The sequence below is a fragment of the Martes martes genome, assembly GCF_963455335.1.
Source record: "Martes martes genome assembly, chromosome: 1".
NCBI lineage: Eukaryota > Metazoa > Chordata > Mammalia > Carnivora > Mustelidae > Martes > Martes martes.
In genome coordinates, this window is record NC_137888.1 from 144,318,589 (window position 1) to 144,338,531 (window position 19,943).

The following is a 19,943-nucleotide window of genomic DNA, read 5'->3' on the forward strand; positions in this document are numbered from 1 at the left end:
AGGGAGATGGCAATAACTAGCTGTACTTACCTGGGTTAAATATTCCATCCCCTTCTTTCCAGCCAATAAATTCAATCATTTTCTTCAGAACCGCTTCTTCCACTAACAGAAACACTGGGGACACCTCATACGTATAACTAGATAGATATAAAAAACACTTCACTTCTATGACTAGAGTCAAACCATCCCTTGGTGTCCCAAGAAAAATGCACATAGAGTTTTATTCAACCAAGTGGCTATGGAAGTATAGGTAGAGTCTTTGGAAATTTATCCAGTTGGAAATAGAGAAACATAGTCTGTGATTGTGCTAGTAATGGTTTGATAGATGCCAATAGCTGGGGGTCTTCGGGATACACAAGGCTACTTCAGCAGTCATAATTTACAGGAACACTTTGGGTCCACTGGGAGCCATAGAGGCAGAACATCTAGATTCTTCGTATTAGCCATAAACCACGGTCATTTCATTCTTTGGATGCTGCTTTGGATGCTGGTTCAAGAAGAACCATTGCCAGGTGCCTGGGTGGCTCAACCAGTTGAGCATCTGCCTTTGGCTTGGGTCATGATCTCGGGGTCTTGGGAACAAGCCCCACATTGAGCTCCTTGCTCAGTGGGGAGTCTGCTTCTCTCTTTCCTTCTGCCCCCACCCCCGCTTGTGTGAGTGCACTCTCTCTCTCTCATTCTCTCAAATAAATAAATACATTCTTAGAAAAAAAGAAGGAAAACCATTGACATGGTAACCAGGTTTTATTAGGTTCCTATCATGTGTACCCTAAGTCAGTTCTAGCTATCCTACAGGGAAACTATTCATCCCGAACTAGGGTTTTCTCCACTATATTCCTGTGCTGGCACAAATGGGAAGTGCTCTGTGGGGCCTCTCTTATCATGCAATGATTTTATTGCAAAGCACTGCCCAAATCCCCTGTCATTGAAGGTTTTGTTGCTCCAGGCTGGACTGCTATTGTGGGAGAACGCTACGTTAGCCCCTTGGGGAAGGCCTCCGTGACAGGGAGCTACCTTTCCCAAGGTCACAACCAAGTATAAAGGCCTGGCCATATGGGCCCAACTCCAGACCACTCTGAAGGGCCACTATAGCTCTAAAAATCTCCACTAAGTCAGCCATTTGAGCCTGCAGAACAGCTTGGTTTCTGGTTCTGCCCACTCCTGCTGCCTTTCTGATCACCCATGTGGATCCCAAGGGCATTCCTTAATAAACACCCTGCTCACTAAACTCTTCTAGAGCAGCTTCCCAGAGAACCCCACCTGGGAGGGTTACCATGCCTTGTTTCATAATATTTGAGTCTCTTCTTTCTGTAGATAACTCGAGGGTGACTAAATTACCTATAATCTCCTCTTACAATTAAGCCATTACATTAAAGTGTATCTGAATAAATACATATTCCAAGTATGTAAGCCAAGCAGACACACTTAGCTTTGCAGTCACAGAATTGAATGCGAATATTTAACACCTTCAAGGGAAAACTTTGGACACGAGGCAAAACAAAAACAAAAACAAAAAATGAAACAAAACAAAAAAATGGAACACCTACTATATGTCACCTCCCTACCTCCCTACATGCCGAGCTCTCTATAGACATCATGTCATTTTGCAAACACTCCAGGTTCTATTTTCAACCATGCGAGGAAGCCAGTTCACACATTTCAAAAGTGTGGGGAAAAAGTCTATGTGTTTGTGTGTACCTGCAAATATAAGTGAAATTATTGTTCACTTTAAAAAAAATTAATATATAGCCTACCTACAAAATCTGGCTCAACTGTAAACCTGGGGAGAGGCATGGAGATGGAGGAGAGGACAATATGGGATGCTCTCATAGATTGCTCACATTTTGAGTGGATTGTTCAGCTTAGCAACAATTTAATACTTTGCAATCCACTCTATGTTTCAGCTAAAAGAACCCAGATGAGAAGTTAGATATCACAGGACATAGAATGAAAGGTTTAGAGAGTTGGGTAATTTTACTGTGTCTTCTGGCCCACTTATTACTTAACACTTCTACTCACTGTAAACTGGTATCATCTCTCATCACCCCACCGAGATTTCTCTAACTGAAGTCACCAGTGACATCGTGTTGCCAACTCAAGGGATAATTTTTAGTCTCTGTCTTAGTTAAATACTGAACAAGCTTATGATTCTAGACACACTTTCCTCTAGGGTTTCCATGACTTCCTGGTTGATTTTCTCCTTCTTCTCTGTCTCTCCATTGTAGGCTGGTCTTCCTTCCCCCTAACTATGAGATATTATTAGACGTCCTCAAGCCCCAGTCCTACGCTTCTGTCCTCACTCTACAGCCTGTCTTGCAGACACCACTTCTCCATCTCCTGGTTTGTTTTTGTTCAAAGTGTCTTCAGCCTGCTCATCAAAACCAATTGTTTGGCTTTGAAAATATATCAGTGCTTGGGAGACAGCCACAGAAATTCAGACTAATTTAACTGGTCTGAGTTGGGACCCAGGCCTCAATATATTTTTTGGAAATGTCCCAGGTTGATTCTGATGAACAGGAGGAGTTGAGCATCACTGACTTAAGGAATCCCATCTGTGCCCACCTTTTCAATTACTATCATTCCCCAGTAACTGCTTATTGACACCTTTTATAGAGATATTAGAATTCCAGGACTGTATATCTCTCAGCTTGGCTGATACAAACTCTTAAATAGCTCAGAGTCACTGTAAACTCAAATTCTTGCAACTGAAAATTAAATTCTTTCTCTTGCATTTTTCATCATATCCCTGAAAACTGGTCCTCTCTTCTGATGCTTTTTATATCAATGAATGACATGACCAGCAACCCAGCTACAGAAGCCAGAAACCCAAGCATCATTGTCTTCATTGTCTTCATTGTCTTCATTCCCAAGGTCCAATATATTACCCAGACCTTTCTGTTTTATCCTCTAACCAGCCCTTCCGATCAGTCCCCTCCAATCCACTCTCCATATGTCTAGTGATCTTTTCAATAAACAAATGGCATATAATGATTTAGAAATCTTTAAAAGCTTTCCTTTGTACTTAGAATAACTCATAAAAATGGCCCACTGGGTCTTGCATATCTGGTTCCTCTCCATTTCTCCAATCATATCCTCCATTACGCTCCCCATAGGTTTCTACACCCTCACTGACCTTTCAGTTCATAAAGTACATCATGCTGTCTCCTGCCACAAAACCTTTGTGCATGCTGTTTCCTCTGTCTGAAACTCTTCTCTCCTCTTTTCACCTAGTTAACTCTTACTCATTCTTCAGCTGTTCATTTCACTTCCTCAGAGAAGACTTTCCTGAGCTCCCAACTTGGAAAAATTGTCCCATTTATATTTATAGCAGCATGCACCTCTTCATATGTGAATTAAAATTTTACATTAATTTGTGAGGATAATTTTTTTTTTGTGAATTTGCATGGAGCATCTCTATCTCACTAGAATTTTTGCTTCATGAAGGCCAAGTCAAGTTTTGCTTCTATTCAAAGTATCTCTCTGGCACTTAGCAGAGACATGGCTTTTCATGCAGGAATGAATGACAAGTTGCTTAATCAATTTTCCCATCTGGTAAGTGGAGATAACCATGCCTGCATGAACCATCTCACAGTACTTCTATCAAATCAAACAGCTCTTTAAAATATTGCTAAATGTCATTCCATTATTTATGATGACACTATACCAATGAAACCATGAAATAGAAGTTCATGAAATAAAACTTTGTCTACTTAAAAAACATCTCTAATGCATGCTCTGTGTAAGAGTCCAGTAATATGATACTTACACACTTGGGTTTAATGCTTCCGTCATAAATCGGGCCACCAAGGAGTAGTAATCAAGTCCAGCATACAACTGGTTGAAAAATCTTGGATGGTCTGTAAATTTAAGCAGAGCGTTCATCTACACAGCAATAAAAATGAAAAAAGCAGAGCGTTCATCTACACAGCAATAAAAATGAAAGAAAAAAAGAAAGAAAATGTTGTCCATACAACAGTAACATAAATCAATCTTTCAGACAGGAAATGCAGCCAGATACAAAAGAGTATATACTGCATGAATCCACTTATAGGACATTCAATATAAGGCAAAACTGATATATGAAGACTGAGATTAGAATTCTAGGTACCTTTGGGAAGGCGATATTGACTAGGAAGGGACTCGAAAAAGGCTCTGGAGGGCTGGGAAGGGTCTACGTCTTGATCTGGGTGACAGTTACTCATCCACAGTTATGGGCAAATTCACAGACCACTTGAGATCCGTCCACTTTACCGACTGTAAATTACGCCTCAGTTTTAAAAAGAATTCAAAATCTAATCATGTGCAAGGGGACCAAATGTTGAAAACCCACCTCATAACCCTCCCTACCAATCATGCTTCTCAGCAACACTTGGGCACCATCTTAGGAACTCTGGTTTATCTGTTCCCTTTTTCCTCCCCACACCCCAGATCCAAACCAGAACCCTTGAGAAATGGATTACTAGAACTATCTGTCTAGGTATCAAAGCCTGCTACTTTATCTTCAGAAGATATGGATCTTAACTTCCCTATCTTTAAACATATTTCACTCACCAACAGGGTTCACTTCGGGCTACCGGCAGTGAGTGGCCTTTTCATTTTTCAGATTGGACCATTTTTCATAGTGCAACTGGCATTATGTAGATGGAAGTAAGATGTGACTCATCATAGGGCTTACATAAACTTTCTAATTCAACTTACTTCAAAGGCAGTAGCCTTTAAGACTCAACTTCAGTTCCAACTTTCTATTTTTTTTCCCCTCCTATAAAAGGTCTCATAAAGGTTCTTGGCTTTCCACGGTGTGAATATTCACACCAAACACCAGGCTAACTGACTTGACATTCTCAATCATAGGAAGCCCAGCATGACAAAGAACAAGGAGGCAGGAGGTCTGTTTCTAAATTTGAGTATTTGGGAACCTTTTTAGTTAGTGACTTCTCATTACAACTCACAGCATTTGGTTTTAGGGTATTTTTCTCTTTAAACTAGGAGTTCAATAAAAAACAAAAGCTCAAGAAAATGTTCTTTTAAATAAAATACAGAAAACTTCCTCTAATCTGGCAAAGGAAACCAGACATTGCTACAAGTAATTTTAATAAGATTTTTTTTTTAGTTCCCTGTTAATTTATGATTGATTTCCATGGTAACATTATGGAAAATATCCAGTAAACTGAAAAGTCTCCTGCATTAAATGTCATTCTACATTTCTGACATGCACTATAATAATAAGATATGTATCTCTGCTTTTGAAATGCTAACTGGGTTTTTGATACATACACCAGACTTTCCCAAGGGAATATAAACCAATTATTTTTAGCCAGGATTTTATTATGTTCTTTCCACTAAATTTAGTTCAGTGTCAGAATTCACAAAGCATAATGCCTGCATGGTCTTAAGCACCAGATTACCTTTACAGCACACTGCGAAATGCATATTTTGGAAAGTTACTTCCTTACTTCTGGAACTTGTTCCCTGGGTGTGTGGGATATTAACAGTTGGACTAGTACGTCAGCACAAGACCAATACCATACTACTGCTTTGACAAAATATCATAGCAGTTAAGCATTATGGCAAAGCTATCACAGCAGAAACTTACCATGTATTCATTTTTTTATGCTTTCCTAAAGATTTGTATTTTTGATCCTGTTAGATTTGATTAAATAATTTGACAATTACCAACTGCCAAGACTTCATCAGTATCTTCCCAATCTACTCCTGTTTATAGTAAAGACAACTTCCAGAACTTTTTTTTTTTTTTTGCATATTGTGGACCATGAAGATTTAAAATCCCTTTACAAGTTCTATCATCAAACTATGCTTTGCCAGTTTAGACCAACATAAGAAACAATAAGTAGCAGTCATCATGTATGGTCTTGATTATAAATGGAGGATGGGGATTGCCAAGAAGCAGATCATATTTCTGTAGGAGCACTAACACTAATGGTTTTTCTATCCATTTATCTTTGGCCTTGACAAAAAAAAAATCTGTATTATGAATTAAGTGGCCCATTGTAAAAGTAACAGAACCACTATTTTTTGATCCATCCTTCTTATTGCATAAACATTGTCATACTCAGCTTTACTATCAGGTAAATACATGCTTAAGAAAATATAAGAACTTGTTAGGGATACAGATCAAGGAAGGAAATGAAAGTCTTACTTGTTTTGACACTGTAGCGTATGACATCCTGGCAGAGCTCCAACAGCCTGTGGTGTGGCTCTCCTGTGTCTCTCATCTCCAAATCAAGAAGTTGTTTCAGCTGCTCGGGGGGCTGCCACTCACAAACCTAGACATTCAGCAATGGCAGTTAATTGAGCTCCTACTGGAGTCAGGTGTCGAGAAGGTGTTAGCATCATGGGCCCTACCCTCACGAAGCTTCCAGACAAGTGGGATTCCAGACAAGTGGGACTGAGATTTAAATGTACAACCTTAGTCCTGGGTGAAAAGATGGGATGGTGACCCAGGTGTGACTGGAACAAATGAGGGGCCCCACTTTCAAATGGAAGGTCAAAGATTCCCTGGAGGAAATGATTTGTAACCAAGCAAAGATTAGGGAATGAGGAAGGCAAGAGGGCACTGTAAGTAGAAGGAACCAGGGTCTTTAAGGCTAAAATACAAGGGCACATCTGAAGAATGAAGTTAGTTTAGTGTGGCCAGAACATGGGGTTGGAGGAAGGAGAGGCAAGAAGGGAAGTTGGAATCCCAAAATAACTTCCTCACTAGTCTCTCTGTTTGTACCCTTACACTTGACCCATACATTCTATCAACCTGGCAGCCAGAATCCGAAATGATCCTCTTAAACCCAAGCCATGGCCATTCCTTTGCTAAAATATCTCAGTGGCTCACTTCCTTCAAAGTAAAGCCAAGTCCTCACAATGACTTCAAATATAATCTGCTTCCCTTCATGGCATTTCCTCTTGAGTCTAGCTCTGCTTTCCTCCCAGCTGACCCTTCTCCACCACCCGGACCTCTTTGATGTTCCTTAAAACACACCAGGCACTCTCCACCCTGAGAGTCTTCATACTGGCTGTGCCCTCGGCCTGGGTACTCCTGCCCCACACGTCCTCATGGCTAACCTCCTCAGTTCTTTCAAAGCTTTGCTCAAAAGTCCCTTTCTCAATGACAACAATTCTGATTCCCTTATTTAAAATCACAAGATTCACCTTACCCCAGCTCTATCAGCCCCTTAACATTTCCTGCTCTTCCTTTTTCCTTTGTACTTCTCATTTAAACGTACCATGTAATTCATTTATTTTGTCCCACATAGTCTCCATGAAAGCAGAGATGTCCATCTGTTTGCTCACTGCTCCCAAGTAACTAACACAGTGCCTACCACACAAAGGGAGCTCTACAGCCATGTGGTGAATGAAAGGATGAATGAATGAATGGAATGAGACTCCAGATCATGACAGATTTTCTGTGGCATGTTACAGAGTTTGAACTTGGCTCTAGGGCAGCCATTGAAATGTTTTGGACCGGGGAATGATATGAACATATTTGTGTTTTGGCCAATAGCTTTAGTTGCTATATGGAGATTCCAAGTAAAATCAGAAAGAAGACGTGGCTGTAACAAACCAGGCAAGAGAAGGTGGTTTTCTGAATGAAGTAGATACTACTAGAATGAAGTATTTCCAGAGATATTTAAAATGCAGAAACAACAAAACTCAGAAATCAGTTACACAGCAAGGGTGAGGGAGAGGGATGAGCCAGGGACAACTCTGAGGTCTGTTATGTGCATGGGTTGATGGTGGTGATGAGCAAAAGAATCTGCTTTGGGGTGGGGTCGGGATGATGAGTTTGGGGCATATGTAGCCTGAGGCCTCTCAGGACATCCGAAAGGGGTGCAAGAGTTCGTCTGAAGCTCTTGTGAAAGGCCAAGAACAGAGTTCCATCCATACATCCACCATGATAATACACCATGGGGGACATACTCAGAGAGAATCTACCACTAAGAGGAAAGGCACAGGATCTCCCCTGGGCACCACCATCCCTTAAGGTGGAGGACAAGCCAGAGAAGCAGGGAAAATCTGAGAAGAGTTCAGTGCTCCTAAAACAAAGAAAACAGAATGTTTTAAGGAAAAGATGGTCATCACCATCAAATCCTGTTGAGAAGCCCATTTTGATAAAGACTGAGAAGTGCTCATGGGATTTGTCAACAAGGAGGTGTTCTTGGCAAGAGCCATTTGACTTAGTGAGGTGGGAGTGGAGGCCAGATTGCCATGGAGTGAGGGTGTGGGAGGTGAGGAAAGAGAGGGAGGGAGGGAGCATAGACAATCTTTAAAAAAGTTTGGCTGTGGAGGGGAGGAGAGAGACAGGGGAGTAGCCAGGAAGTCAGGAGACTAGGAGGTGGGAGGCTGAGGAAAGCAAGAAAAAATACTGAGTTGTACAAGGGGCATGAAATTAAACTCTGATGTGAGAACCATAATAGGCAGAGGTATTTCAAAAATGACTGAGACAATCCAAAGGAACGACTACTCATAGAAACACATCTCAGAGATACTGCAGGTTTAGTTCAGAATGGGAATATTGAAATAAAGTGGGTCAAACAAAGATTTGGGTTTCCCAGGACGTATAAAAGTTATGTTTACACTGGACCATCTAGCCTATTAGGTGTGCAATAACATGATCTAAAAAATTTACATACCTGAATTAAAAAAAAATAGTTGATGGGGGAGGTCATCAAGAAGAGGTGACCATCAGATGACCCACAAGCTGACCTTGGCCCTTGGAGGCACCTCACCTCTCCCCAGTCCTTGGAATGTGGGTTCTGCTTGTGTCTCCTGCTCCCAGAGGCTGCTCCAAAGACACAGCCTTGAGACAATGATGTGGTGTTGAGAACAGTTGCATAGTATATTGGATTAAGCCCAGTTAAGGCCCCTATATGTCTGTATGTCTATCTATCTATCAAACCTTTAAAGGTTTGGAGGGCAGGTGTGGGGATCCACTCATCTTGCTGCTGCCCAAGACACGTTTCCTACATAAGTTCCCTTTGCTTATTAAAACTGCCACATGTTGGGGCGCCTGGGTGGCTCAGTGGGTTAAGCCTCTGCCTTCGGCTCAGGTCATGATCTCAGGGTCCTGGGATCAAGCCCTGCATCGGGCTCTCTGCTCGGCGGCGAGCCTGCTTCCCCCTCTCTTTCTGCCTGCCTCTCTGTCTACTTGTGATCTGTCTCTTTCTGTCAAATAAATAAACAAAATCTTTGAAAAAAAAAAAAAAACTGCCACATGTCAACCTGGAGTGGTCTGTATATTTCTTTGGTCTCTCCCTTCTCTCTCCAGGAGCCAGTTTCAGATTTCACCCAGGAAACTCCTGAGGAGATTAGGAGCCCACGTTATTTTAATGCTAAAAAATGCAAACCATCATCTGAGCCTTCAGTGAGTCGTAATCTTTTTGCTGGTGGAGGGTCTTGCCTCCATGCTGATTGGCCATGGACTGATCAACGTGGCGGCTGCTGAAGGTTGGGGTGGCTGTGGTGACATCTTAAAATAAAGTTTGCTGTGTTCCTCGACTCTTTCTTTCATGAACAATTTCTCTGTAGCATGTGCTGCTGTTTAATAGCATTTCACCCACAGTAGGACTTCTTTGAAAATCGAAGTCAATCTTCTCAAACACTGCTGCCTCTTTGTCAACTAAGTTTATGTACTATGCTCAATCCTTTGTGGTCATTTCAACAGTCTTCACAGCATCTGCACCAGGAGTAGTTTCCATCTCAAGAAACCACTTTCTTTGCTCATCCGTCAGAAGCAACTCCTCAGCCGGTAAGTTTGATCATGAGATTGCCGCAATTCAGTCCCATCTATAGGCTCCTCTTCTAAGTCTAGTTCTTTCGCTATTTCCACCACACCTGCAGCGACTTCTCCACCAACGTCTTGAACCCTCAAAGTCATCCACAACAGCTGGAATCAACTTCTTCCAAACTCCTGTTCATGTTGATATTTTGACTTCTTCCCATGTATCTCAAATGTTATTTATTGCATCTAGAATGGTGAATCCTTTCCAGAAGGTTTCCAATTGACTTTGCCCAGATCCATCGGAAGAATGACTGTCTAGAGTAGCTATAACCAGCAAATATCTTTCTTAAATGATAAGACCTGAGAGTCAAAATTATTCCTTGATCCGTGGGTACGGAATGGACGTCACGTTAATGATCCCATTAATCTTACACATCTCTACAGAGCTCTCGAGTGACAACGTGCATTGTCAATAGGTGGCAATATTTTGAAAGGAATCTTTATTTTCTTAGCAGTAGGTCTCAAATGGGGGCTTGAAATATTCAGTAAACCTTGTTGTAAACAGATGTGCAGTCACCCAGGCTTTGTCTTTCCATTTGCATAGCACAGGCAGAATAGATTTAGCATCACTCTTAAAGGCCCTTGAGTTTTCAGAATACCAATGAGTACTGGCTGCAACTTCAAGTCACCAGCTGCATTAGCCCCTAACAAGAGAGTCAGCCTGCTGAAGCTTCGAAGCCAGGCACTGGCCTCTCCTCTCTAGCTCTGAAAGGCCTATATGGCGCCTTCTTCGGGCAGAAGGTTGTATCATCTACACTGCAACATCCGATGTTTAGTGTAGGTCTTCTGGATCACTTTCTGCAGCTTCTACATCAGCCCTTGCTGCTTCCCTCTGAACTTTTATGTTACAGGGACGGCTTCTTCCCTTAAACCTCATGAACCATCCTCTGCTAGCTTCATCCTTCTCTTCTGTGGCTTCCTCACCTCTCTCAGCTTTCCTAGACTGGAGGAGAGCGAGGGCCTTGCTCTGGATGAGGCTTCGTTTGAAGGGAATGTTGTGGCTGGTTTGACCTTCTATCCAGACCACTAAACCTTTCTCCAGATCAGCAGTAAGGTTGTTGTACTTCCCTGTCATTCATGTGTTCACTGGAGTAGTGCTTTTCATTTCCTTCAAGAACTTTTCCTTTTGTAGTCACAATGTGGCTAACTGTCTGGGGCAAAAGGCCTAGCTGTTGGCCTGTCTCGGCTTTCCAAGTGCCTTCCTCACTAAGCTGCTTTATTCCTAGCTTTTGATTTAAATTGAGAGACATGCAACTCTTCCTTTCAGATGAATACTTAGAGGCCATTACAGGGTTATTCATTGGCCTTATTTCAATCTTCTTGCGTCTCAGAATAGGGACACCCAAGGAGGGGGCAAGAGACGGGAACTGCCAACGAGTAGACTTGTCAGAACACACACAACATTATCAGTAAGCTCACTGTCCTATATGGGTGTGGTTTGTGGTCCCTCAAAACAATTACAAGAGTAACATCAGAGATCCCTGACTATAACAAACTATAAAAATATCATTATATTTTATGATATGATGTTATAATATATACAATATGTTTTATAATATGCTATAACATGTAACAAGTACAACAACAATGAAAAAGTTTGAAATATTGTCAGAATTATGGAAAGGTGACAAAGAGATGCAAAGTGAGCAAATATTGTTGGAAAAATGACCCCAATAGTCTTGCTGGATGCAGGGATGCCACAAACCTCCAAACTGTAGAAAACATACTACTCACAAAGTGCAGTAAAGGGCAATGCAGTAAAATTAGGTATTCCGATTTGCACAACATGATTAAATCTCAAATGCATTTAGCAGAGGGAAAATTGCAAGACTCAGAGGACCCCTTGTGATTGGATTCCACCTGTCTCACATTCTGGAAAAGGCAAAAAATACAGACTTAGTGAACTCATGTAACTCTACACCCAAGAGGGAGCAAATTTTACTAGATGTAAATTATAACTCAATTTTTCAAAAAGTGTCTGAGAAAGAATGTCTACAAGAGAAGACACTAGAAGTAATCATCTCAGAGTGCAGGGATGTATCTGAATGGTGCCCTGTTGGATCTCTGACAAAGCTAGACTAGGTTAATGATATAAAGTCTCCACCTCCTTCCGCCCAACTACAGCATAGTTTTCAACCCAGCTTCAGGTGGATAGCTTGTAGGACTAATGTATTGCAATCAATATGGGGCATCCTTCATTGATGACTTAAGATCTTAAGCTTCCCCTTCTTGTCTTACCTTCCATTAGTCACCTATATGAGCCCTTCTTTCTAGACACTAAGTTCCCTTTTGCAGTGCTCTTTCCATCCTTTACCCTCCTACTGTCCTTAACACACATGGATCAACTTCTCCCTGCCCATCAAAATCTTGCTTGACCTTCACATCCCACAACAAAGTTCAGAAGACCCACTCTTCTATGAAATCCCCGAAGTCTGCCCCCATCACACACATTTATCACATTCTTTTTGGGACCCCGGTTCTCTTTTCCAATGAAAACCTATCCTTCCAATTAGACTGTAAATTCTGTTCAAAGCTGAGCCTTTATCTTATTTGTCTTTATATCCTCCAGGGCCAAATATAATGGCTTACCCGTAGCTAACACTCAATTAATATTTAATGACTGAATAAAGGCCAATTAAAAAAGAAAAAAAAAAGCTTACCAGAAAAGCAGTGTGCTCCAAAGTAAAGCAGGTCCAAAATATTTCACAAGTACAGATAAGACCAGAAAATATGCAATTATAAATATATAATCAAGAAATACCATCAGACATCTTGCCTTGAATATAGGTTTTCTAAGTTCACAGGACATTTCGGTCTATTTTCCTAATAATTTGTCCAAATGCATGTGATCCAAAATTCAGAATAAATACCACTTCACATTCAAAATCTTTTTTTTTAAATGACATTTACTTTTGACTAACAGAATTGGAATAAAAATCCCTCCTCTACCTCCATTTTTTGATAATTCAATTTCGATATGAAAGATAATCAATGTAATAAAGGATAATTTAGCAATTGTAAGAGACATAGAGAGGACAAGTCAAAGGCCCAGACTGAAAGCCAGACTGCTGAATTTTAGTGCTAACTCTGATATTAACGTGTGATCTTGGGCAAAGTACTTGACCTCCTTGTGCCTCACTTCTTTCCTCATCCCTAAAATAGAGTTAACATATAGCCCCTGCTTCTTAGTGTTTTTGTAAGAAGTAAATACAAACATTCATATGGAGTAATCCTGACAATGTCACCTGGCACATAGTAAGTACTCTTAAGAGTAGAATTCACTAGTAATAATTGCAGTATCAGTTTGAATCTGAACTTGAGCCTGACTTTGAGTCTTAGAACCAGCACCTGGTGCCAGTCAGAAGTCAGACTTAACAATCCAGGTTTTCTAGGCTAAGCACAGACCAGCTCCTGGAAGGACCCTCAGATAAACTTAAAATCTTTTCATCTACTTTTCGACATGAAGCTTATTTTTTCCTAGAACAAAAAGAAGGCTCCCAAGAAGATGGAGAGCAGAGTAAGTTTCAGAGAATATATACATCAAGATCCTCCAGTTATCTATAACCTGTATGGTTATAGGGCAGAAGGCACCATCCTTGTGCTTCATGCCCTCAAGGCCTGGGGTCGCAGTCAATCTCCCAACAAGTGATGGCTGGCAAAGTGAACAGCCAGTGCCTCCAGGAAAAGAGATACTGGGTGGGGGGCAAGGGGCACCCACTTTGGTCACTGGGATCCCCTTGAAACAAAGGTACAGAGGTCATCATAACATGAGCTTCCCACTTCCCTTACATCTAACCATCAGATTTGGAAAGAACCATCTTTCCCATTCCGGGGGTTTCTCATTGATTGTCTTTTATTTTTACCTTCTCACTGACATCTGTAGCTTTCAAAACCACCTCTTCCATTATTAGCCTACAGGCCTCTTCAACAAACTTTTCTCCTGCTCTTGCGTCTGTCGTGGGGCCATTCAGTACAACCCCATCCACAAGAACAGCGCTCTTCTTACTTGGAATCATGTCTTGTGGATGCGTATCTCCTGGAAGCACACAGAAAAATCACACTTGAGACATAACCTAATTAGATTACAACAAAACACAAGGGGAGGCAGGACGACTATCCCAGCTTCAAATGGCCTATCTTCTTTTAATACATTGGAGGCATTGAAGCTGACAGTTGTTTATGGTTTCCAATGGCATTGTAGAGTTAAGGAAAGGAAGTTCTATTTACCATTCCTGTAGAATCTTGTTTGACATCAGCAAGTGTGGAGGAGCTCAAGAAATGTAAATTCAACCCATTTTACTCGCTCTTGCAAATACCTTTCAAACACATGCACAGAAAGATCGTGGTAGACACGAGCCCGTGTCTGTTTTGTGCACACACGCTCTTTTGAATTTGCTAAGGATTGCCATATATTCTCTTTGTAGGAATACATCATTCCTAAAGAAGAAGAAGTTATTAACATATCACCTCTCTTCATTTTACATTTTAAGCCCACGTTTAAATGACCCTTTATATCAAAGACACTGCTTTGTCCCTGAGATCCCCTCCGTCCATGTACTCAGCCACTCTCTTATGAATGGAGAATAAAAGAAAGTGAATTGAGTGATAGTTGGTGTACCCACATTTGATGCCCTCAAACTTGCAGCCTAGGCACAGGCAGAAGGATGGAACAGAACATCTTCAGGAGTATGCAATTGCCACTCAGTAACTAAAGGTTAAAAGTCAACATGGAAATCTATATCTGAGAAGAAAGGTTACTGCCTACCCAAAATAGCCTTCCCCAAAAATAATTCTGGCAACTGAATCCAAATATTCCACCAATATCTGCCACAAGCTTGGATTCAATTTTATTCTTTCTTGAATCAGTGTCTCTCTCTCTCCTCCCTATAAGGTATATACATATTCACTGGGTTGTGGAAATTTGCAGAAACTGGTTTAAAAACTATCTTTCTTTTTTTTTTTAAAGATTTTATTTATTTATTTGACAGAGAAAGACACAATCAAAGAGGGAACACAAGCAGGGGAAGTGGGAGAGGGAGAAGCAGGTTTTCCATTGAGAAGGGAGCCCAACATGGGGCTCGATCCCAGGACCCTGGGATCATGACCTGAGCCTAAGGCAGACACTTAACCAACTAAGCCACCCAGGTGCTCCTTACTTATATTTTTTAAATCTACCTTAAATATGCTGATGGTACATAGGTATTTCAAATATTTTTATGCTTACCAAGTGCTCTAGCAGTATTAACATTTATTATGCTCTAAGTCTATCTTTTCCTCAGAGGAATACATTTTGGTAAAATTCTGTGGCTTTATAAACCTTTTATTTCTATTATTGGTGAACTCAAATGGTATCCATGGAGGCAGATAAAATACGGCACAGGCTGATTCTCCAATTTGGGAAAGACGGGGTCTGCAGCAAAGGATCAATCCTTTATCCTCACCCTGAAGGCTGAACCATCCAGAGCTCCAATGATGAATTTTAGTTCCGTCCTTCACTTTTACTTATCTTTCACTTGAAAGGATGCATTCAACATGGTTTAGGGCCAAATGGTGAAGCCTTGGAATTGAGCTTTTAGATGGAAAGGCTGTACACCTAGAGGCACTTTCCTCCCCCAAATTTTAATCCTAAAAATAAACCGGAAAAAGAGGGCAATTATTCAGGGAACCCTGGTTATGTCAGTAGGCTGTGCTATTATTAGGCACACAGAAAAAGTTAGGTTTCTTAACCTCATTAGTAGAATTTCAAGGTTTTATTGTTCAGGGATTAACAGCCACTCTTTAGCTCTCTCAGAATCAATCTCTCTCTCTCTCACTCACACTAAAAAATGTCAAACACCCACTTGCAACCAGAAAAGAAGCGAAATTGAAATTTAAGTCATCTTTCTCTCCACAGCAATCAATTTAAGAAACCCCCATATTTCATGCAATTATCTATGAAAAAATACAATAAAAAAACAATGAAGAATTGGATACAGATGATGCCTCTTCTTGATAGATACATTCTATTTCTATTGCCAGATGTGAAAATGTGCCTCTTTCTCCCCCTGTCTTTTCCTGGGTTGGAAAAGATCCTCTGGAGACTGTATAGTAGGCCAAACTCTGACCTTCTGAGATGCATACCCAGGACTTCCAATCTAACTACTAGATTTCTTAACCGCTGGGTTAATAATGAAGTTTTTCAATGGGAAGAATCTTCCATAAAGGATATATCCAGAATCTATTTTTCATGACCCACTCCCCTACCGCCTTAGTCCAAACCAGCATCAAATGCTTGGGTTAGTGCAGTAGCCTTCCAACTAATCCCCTACCACCACACACACACAAACACCTCCCACCCTTGTCCTGCATGCTGTGTGGACTGTGCTCAACATCATAGCTCCTATGTTCCTTCAAAGAGATAAGTCTGTTCACAGGATGACTTAAACCATCCAATGGCTCTTTATCTCACCAAACAAAAACTCAAAGTCATAATGAGCTCAAGACCCTAAATGATCCCTGTCCACATGATCTGTTGGACATCAAACCTCAACTCTTATTACTGTCCTCCAAGCTCATGAAGTCTTATCCACTTTGGCTTCTTCACTGCTCTTCACTCTTTCTTAAACATGAGCTTTCCAAAGAGGCCTCCTTGACAACCGTATTTCAAACCGTAACCCCTTCTCACCCCATCTTCTTACTTTGCTTTATATGGCTCAAAACCAGTGACCACCATGTGACAGATCATATACACTTCCCATTTACTTGTCTGAGCATCTGTCTCAGGTTTGGTAGAGGTTTGGCTCTCTAAGAGTGTAAGCTTGTGTCTGTGGGTTTCACTTTTGTTTCTGTAGCACCCAGAAAGTGACCGACAGCTTATAGGAGTTTGATACAAATGTGTTGGCCACTAAATAAAAGAAGCCCTCCCTGGTCCTTCAACTAACCAGTGATGATGTCCCCGCTTTTCTGAGATGCTATCGCAGGTTACCAGACCTAACTGAGCAAGGAGACGCATTTAGCTAGGGATGGGCTAGACGTAGAGTACAGTTCATACAATTCATGGCCTAAAGAAGATGCAGTAGGGACCAGAAGAACCTGGGAACCGGGTCAACAGGCAAAGCCGAGTTGTGGTCTCTGGACTCTGAAAGGAAACTGCAAATGAAGACTCTCACTTTCCTCTCCTCTCTATACTTTTGTTGCAGCCACTGTCTTTCTATGCTCTCTCCTTCCTTTTCTGGTAGGCACTTGACTTCTGAAAGTCAGCCCGTCCAGCCTCACCCTGGGAACCACACTTCCAAGTGTGAAAGGCAGCCGACCTCTAAACTCTCGGACTTCTGAATTTCCACCAATTCCTCAATCCCGTGCCTTCCAAAGCTCTGTATAAGCTCAACTTTTGCTTTGCTCAAAGCGATGTACGGATTTCCTTGTTGAACAAACAATAAAATCAGCTTCAAACTGTTTCAGACACTGAGCAGTGGCCTCTTCCTTTCGCATAGGACTAAGTGAGTTAACAAAGACAAAGATTTAAAGCACTGTCTGCTACATAGTGGGCACTTAGTAAATATTATTAATATTAGCTAACTCAATACATTTTAGTTGGCAGTAACAAGAAATCTGCACTACTTATTAAATACATGAGTGCACAGAGCATTAAATGAAACTCAGTAGAAAGGGAGTTCTCCTCAGAGTGGCCAAATGACCTGGGTAATGAACTCTAGACCAAGGGACCAGTGAGTTATTCCCTGTAGAAGAGTCAAAAGAGGGGCCATGGTGTAGGGAACTGCCCCTGTGAAGGGAGCAAAACCTCCTGCCATGATGCTCAGGATATAAGATGGTGGTCAAGGAGTTTAGCCCCCACTGGGTGGACAGTTGTCTAGACCTCTTTCCTTGTCACTTTCCATCTTGCACTGTGGTTTCTATGTAGAGGCCTTATTTCTTGCACCAGACTCTAAAGTCCTCCAGGAAATGGATGCCTGTCTTATTTTTCTGGACATCCCAGAAACCTGTTTGGCAACTGGCATGGGTAGGCACTCAACAACTCTGAGGACCGCCTGGCTAACGGTAGAGGTATCTGGGAAGTCATCCTATCTAACCCCTTCACAGAATCTAAAGACCCCTACACAACCCAGTGGCCAAGATGTCAGGTAAGCTGAGTTCTAGTCTCACTTAACTTCTCCCAAGCTCCTTGATCCTAGGATAACACAACTTCTCTGTGCCTCAATTTCCTTATCCATAAAATAGGAGATAATCGAAGGAAAGTGCCGGGCTGGCTGCCAGAAAATCTTTGGGAAAGCCGAGTAAGATTCAGATTTCTGAGTTGGTACTAAAGATTTTATTCAGGCTAGGGTCCAGAATGTGGAAATTAGCATGTGCTCTAAGTTACACCAACAGTACTGAAATACACTGACATGCAGGTGGACTTAGGATTCACTGTTCTGGGTGACCCCCTAAGGTCCTCTCAAACTCTAACATCTTCAGTTGTCAAGGCTTTCCCTCCCCCTTTCCTACTTAGGCATTCATTTCAACAAACATATAGCAATCACCTACCATGTGCCACACATCAGTTTAGGGGCCAAACAGATGAAGTGGGTCATGGCCTTAAGGGTCTCAGTCTCCCTGGGGAGTTAAGACCTCAAAATTTACAGCAACACAAGACATGTCTACAGGCTCTGTTTCAGAATCTGTCCTCAAAGTTTTACAGATTTAACACATTTGATTGTCACAAAAGCTCCAGTTAGTTACTCAGTGTTATGGCTGAGGAAACGGAGACCCAGAGGCTGGAAATGGCTTGCCCAATGTCACGGAGCTAGCAGGTAGTGAAGCCAGGGTAAATAACATTGAAGTTCTCTAAAGAAACAATAAGATGCTACTCTGCAGGCATCTACAGTTTCTGAAGCCCTATTAGGGAGGTAATAATGACCACGCGATGAAGTAGACTCAATTCCTATCCTTAGTAATGGACAGCCTTGGAGGACTGAATAAGCACACCAGAAGACAGCAGGTGCCAAGTGCCATGAGAAGGACACTAATAAGATGTTTGAAACATAAACAGCGCAGACATTCGGGGTTAAGGCTTAGGGTCATAGGAGAAGTTGAGTAATGAGGGAAAACGTCTGAATCAGAAGACTTACCTTCTCTTTGAATATCTGTAATAATGAATAATAATGATTCTTAAATTTCTTCACTTAAATAGTGCTCCACTGAAAGCTGGAATGGTCACAAAAATTCTCCTTACAGTGACTTCAAATAGGAATTTATGTCATTTCCACAGGCTTTGCAGCAAATAAGTAGACAGTGGAAGTCTAATTTCTCTTCCACAGGACTCTAGGTCAAATATGGGAAAACTTCTATCAACTCTCATCTAAATCCCTCTCTCAATCTCTCTGTCTCTCTCTCTCTCTCTTCTTTTTTCCTAGTTAGAACTGCTCCAGTTTCTTAATGGTTTCTGATTAGCCCATCTAGATCAGTTTATTTCTATCTTATAAAATGAGTCTGAGCACAAAACTCCAGGTGTGGTATCCCCAGCTCTAAATAGAATGAATTCATATTTCCCATGCTCTGGTTACCACGAGCCCATTCATCATTAGCACCCTAATTGATCTCAAAGCTTAAGCTTTGAAGCCAGATAGATCCCTGCCCAAATTTTAATCGTGCTTCTGTGATTTCATCCTTGTTATTTAAGTTCCATGTGATTCAGACTTCTTATCTGATGAATGGGGAAAATAGCCATGTCTATTTTATTGAGTCATTGGAAGGGTTAAATGTGGCAAAGCATGTAAGCTGCTGAGCCAAGTGCCAGGAACACAGTAAAGAGAACAGTAACTAGTAACTATTAATGAAACTGAGTCTATATGAACTCTTTCTTGGCACCCACATTATACTGTTAGCTCAGGTAAAGTTTAGAATTAATAACCTTAGGTCTTTGTCAGAAAGTCTGTCAGTTAGAGCCAGGTGTCCCATCCAAGACTCTTTAATTGTTAAGAGAAAATTAGCAATAGAAAATAATGCTTGCTTCCAAAGGATAAGAAGGAGGAATGTCAGATCAAAAAAGGAATCCAGGCATCTAGGTGGGAACTAAGAAACTCTTCAAACCTTGTGCAAAAGACAGGGAGGACCAAGGGAATGAGGGAGGGTCAAGACTTGGAAACCCCAGTCAGTCAGTCCAAGATAGGCATGA

The 19,943-nt window shown here is 41.3% G+C and overlaps 1 protein-coding gene across 2 annotated transcripts in view; it reads right to left on the minus strand.

Moving 5' to 3' along the window:
* Window positions 1-19,943, minus strand: part of GADL1 (glutamate decarboxylase like 1) — a 166,640-nt gene that overhangs the window by 123,234 nt on the left and 23,463 nt on the right. The window contains exons 2-6 of one of the 2 annotated variants that reach the window (XM_080824251.1): window positions 15,232-15,415; window positions 13,654-13,826; window positions 6,158-6,284; window positions 3,767-3,857; window positions 31-137 (exon numbers count right to left, since the gene is read on the minus strand). In XM_080824251.1, coding sequence (XP_080680377.1) covers window positions 31-137; window positions 3,767-3,857; window positions 6,158-6,284; window positions 13,654-13,806 — 478 coding nt within the window. In that variant the 5' untranslated portion in view covers window positions 13,807-13,826; window positions 15,232-15,415. The remainder of the gene's footprint in view (window positions 1-30; window positions 138-3,766; window positions 3,858-6,157; window positions 6,285-13,653; window positions 13,827-15,231; window positions 15,416-19,943) is intronic. The other variant, XM_080824250.1, reaches the window with a different exon arrangement.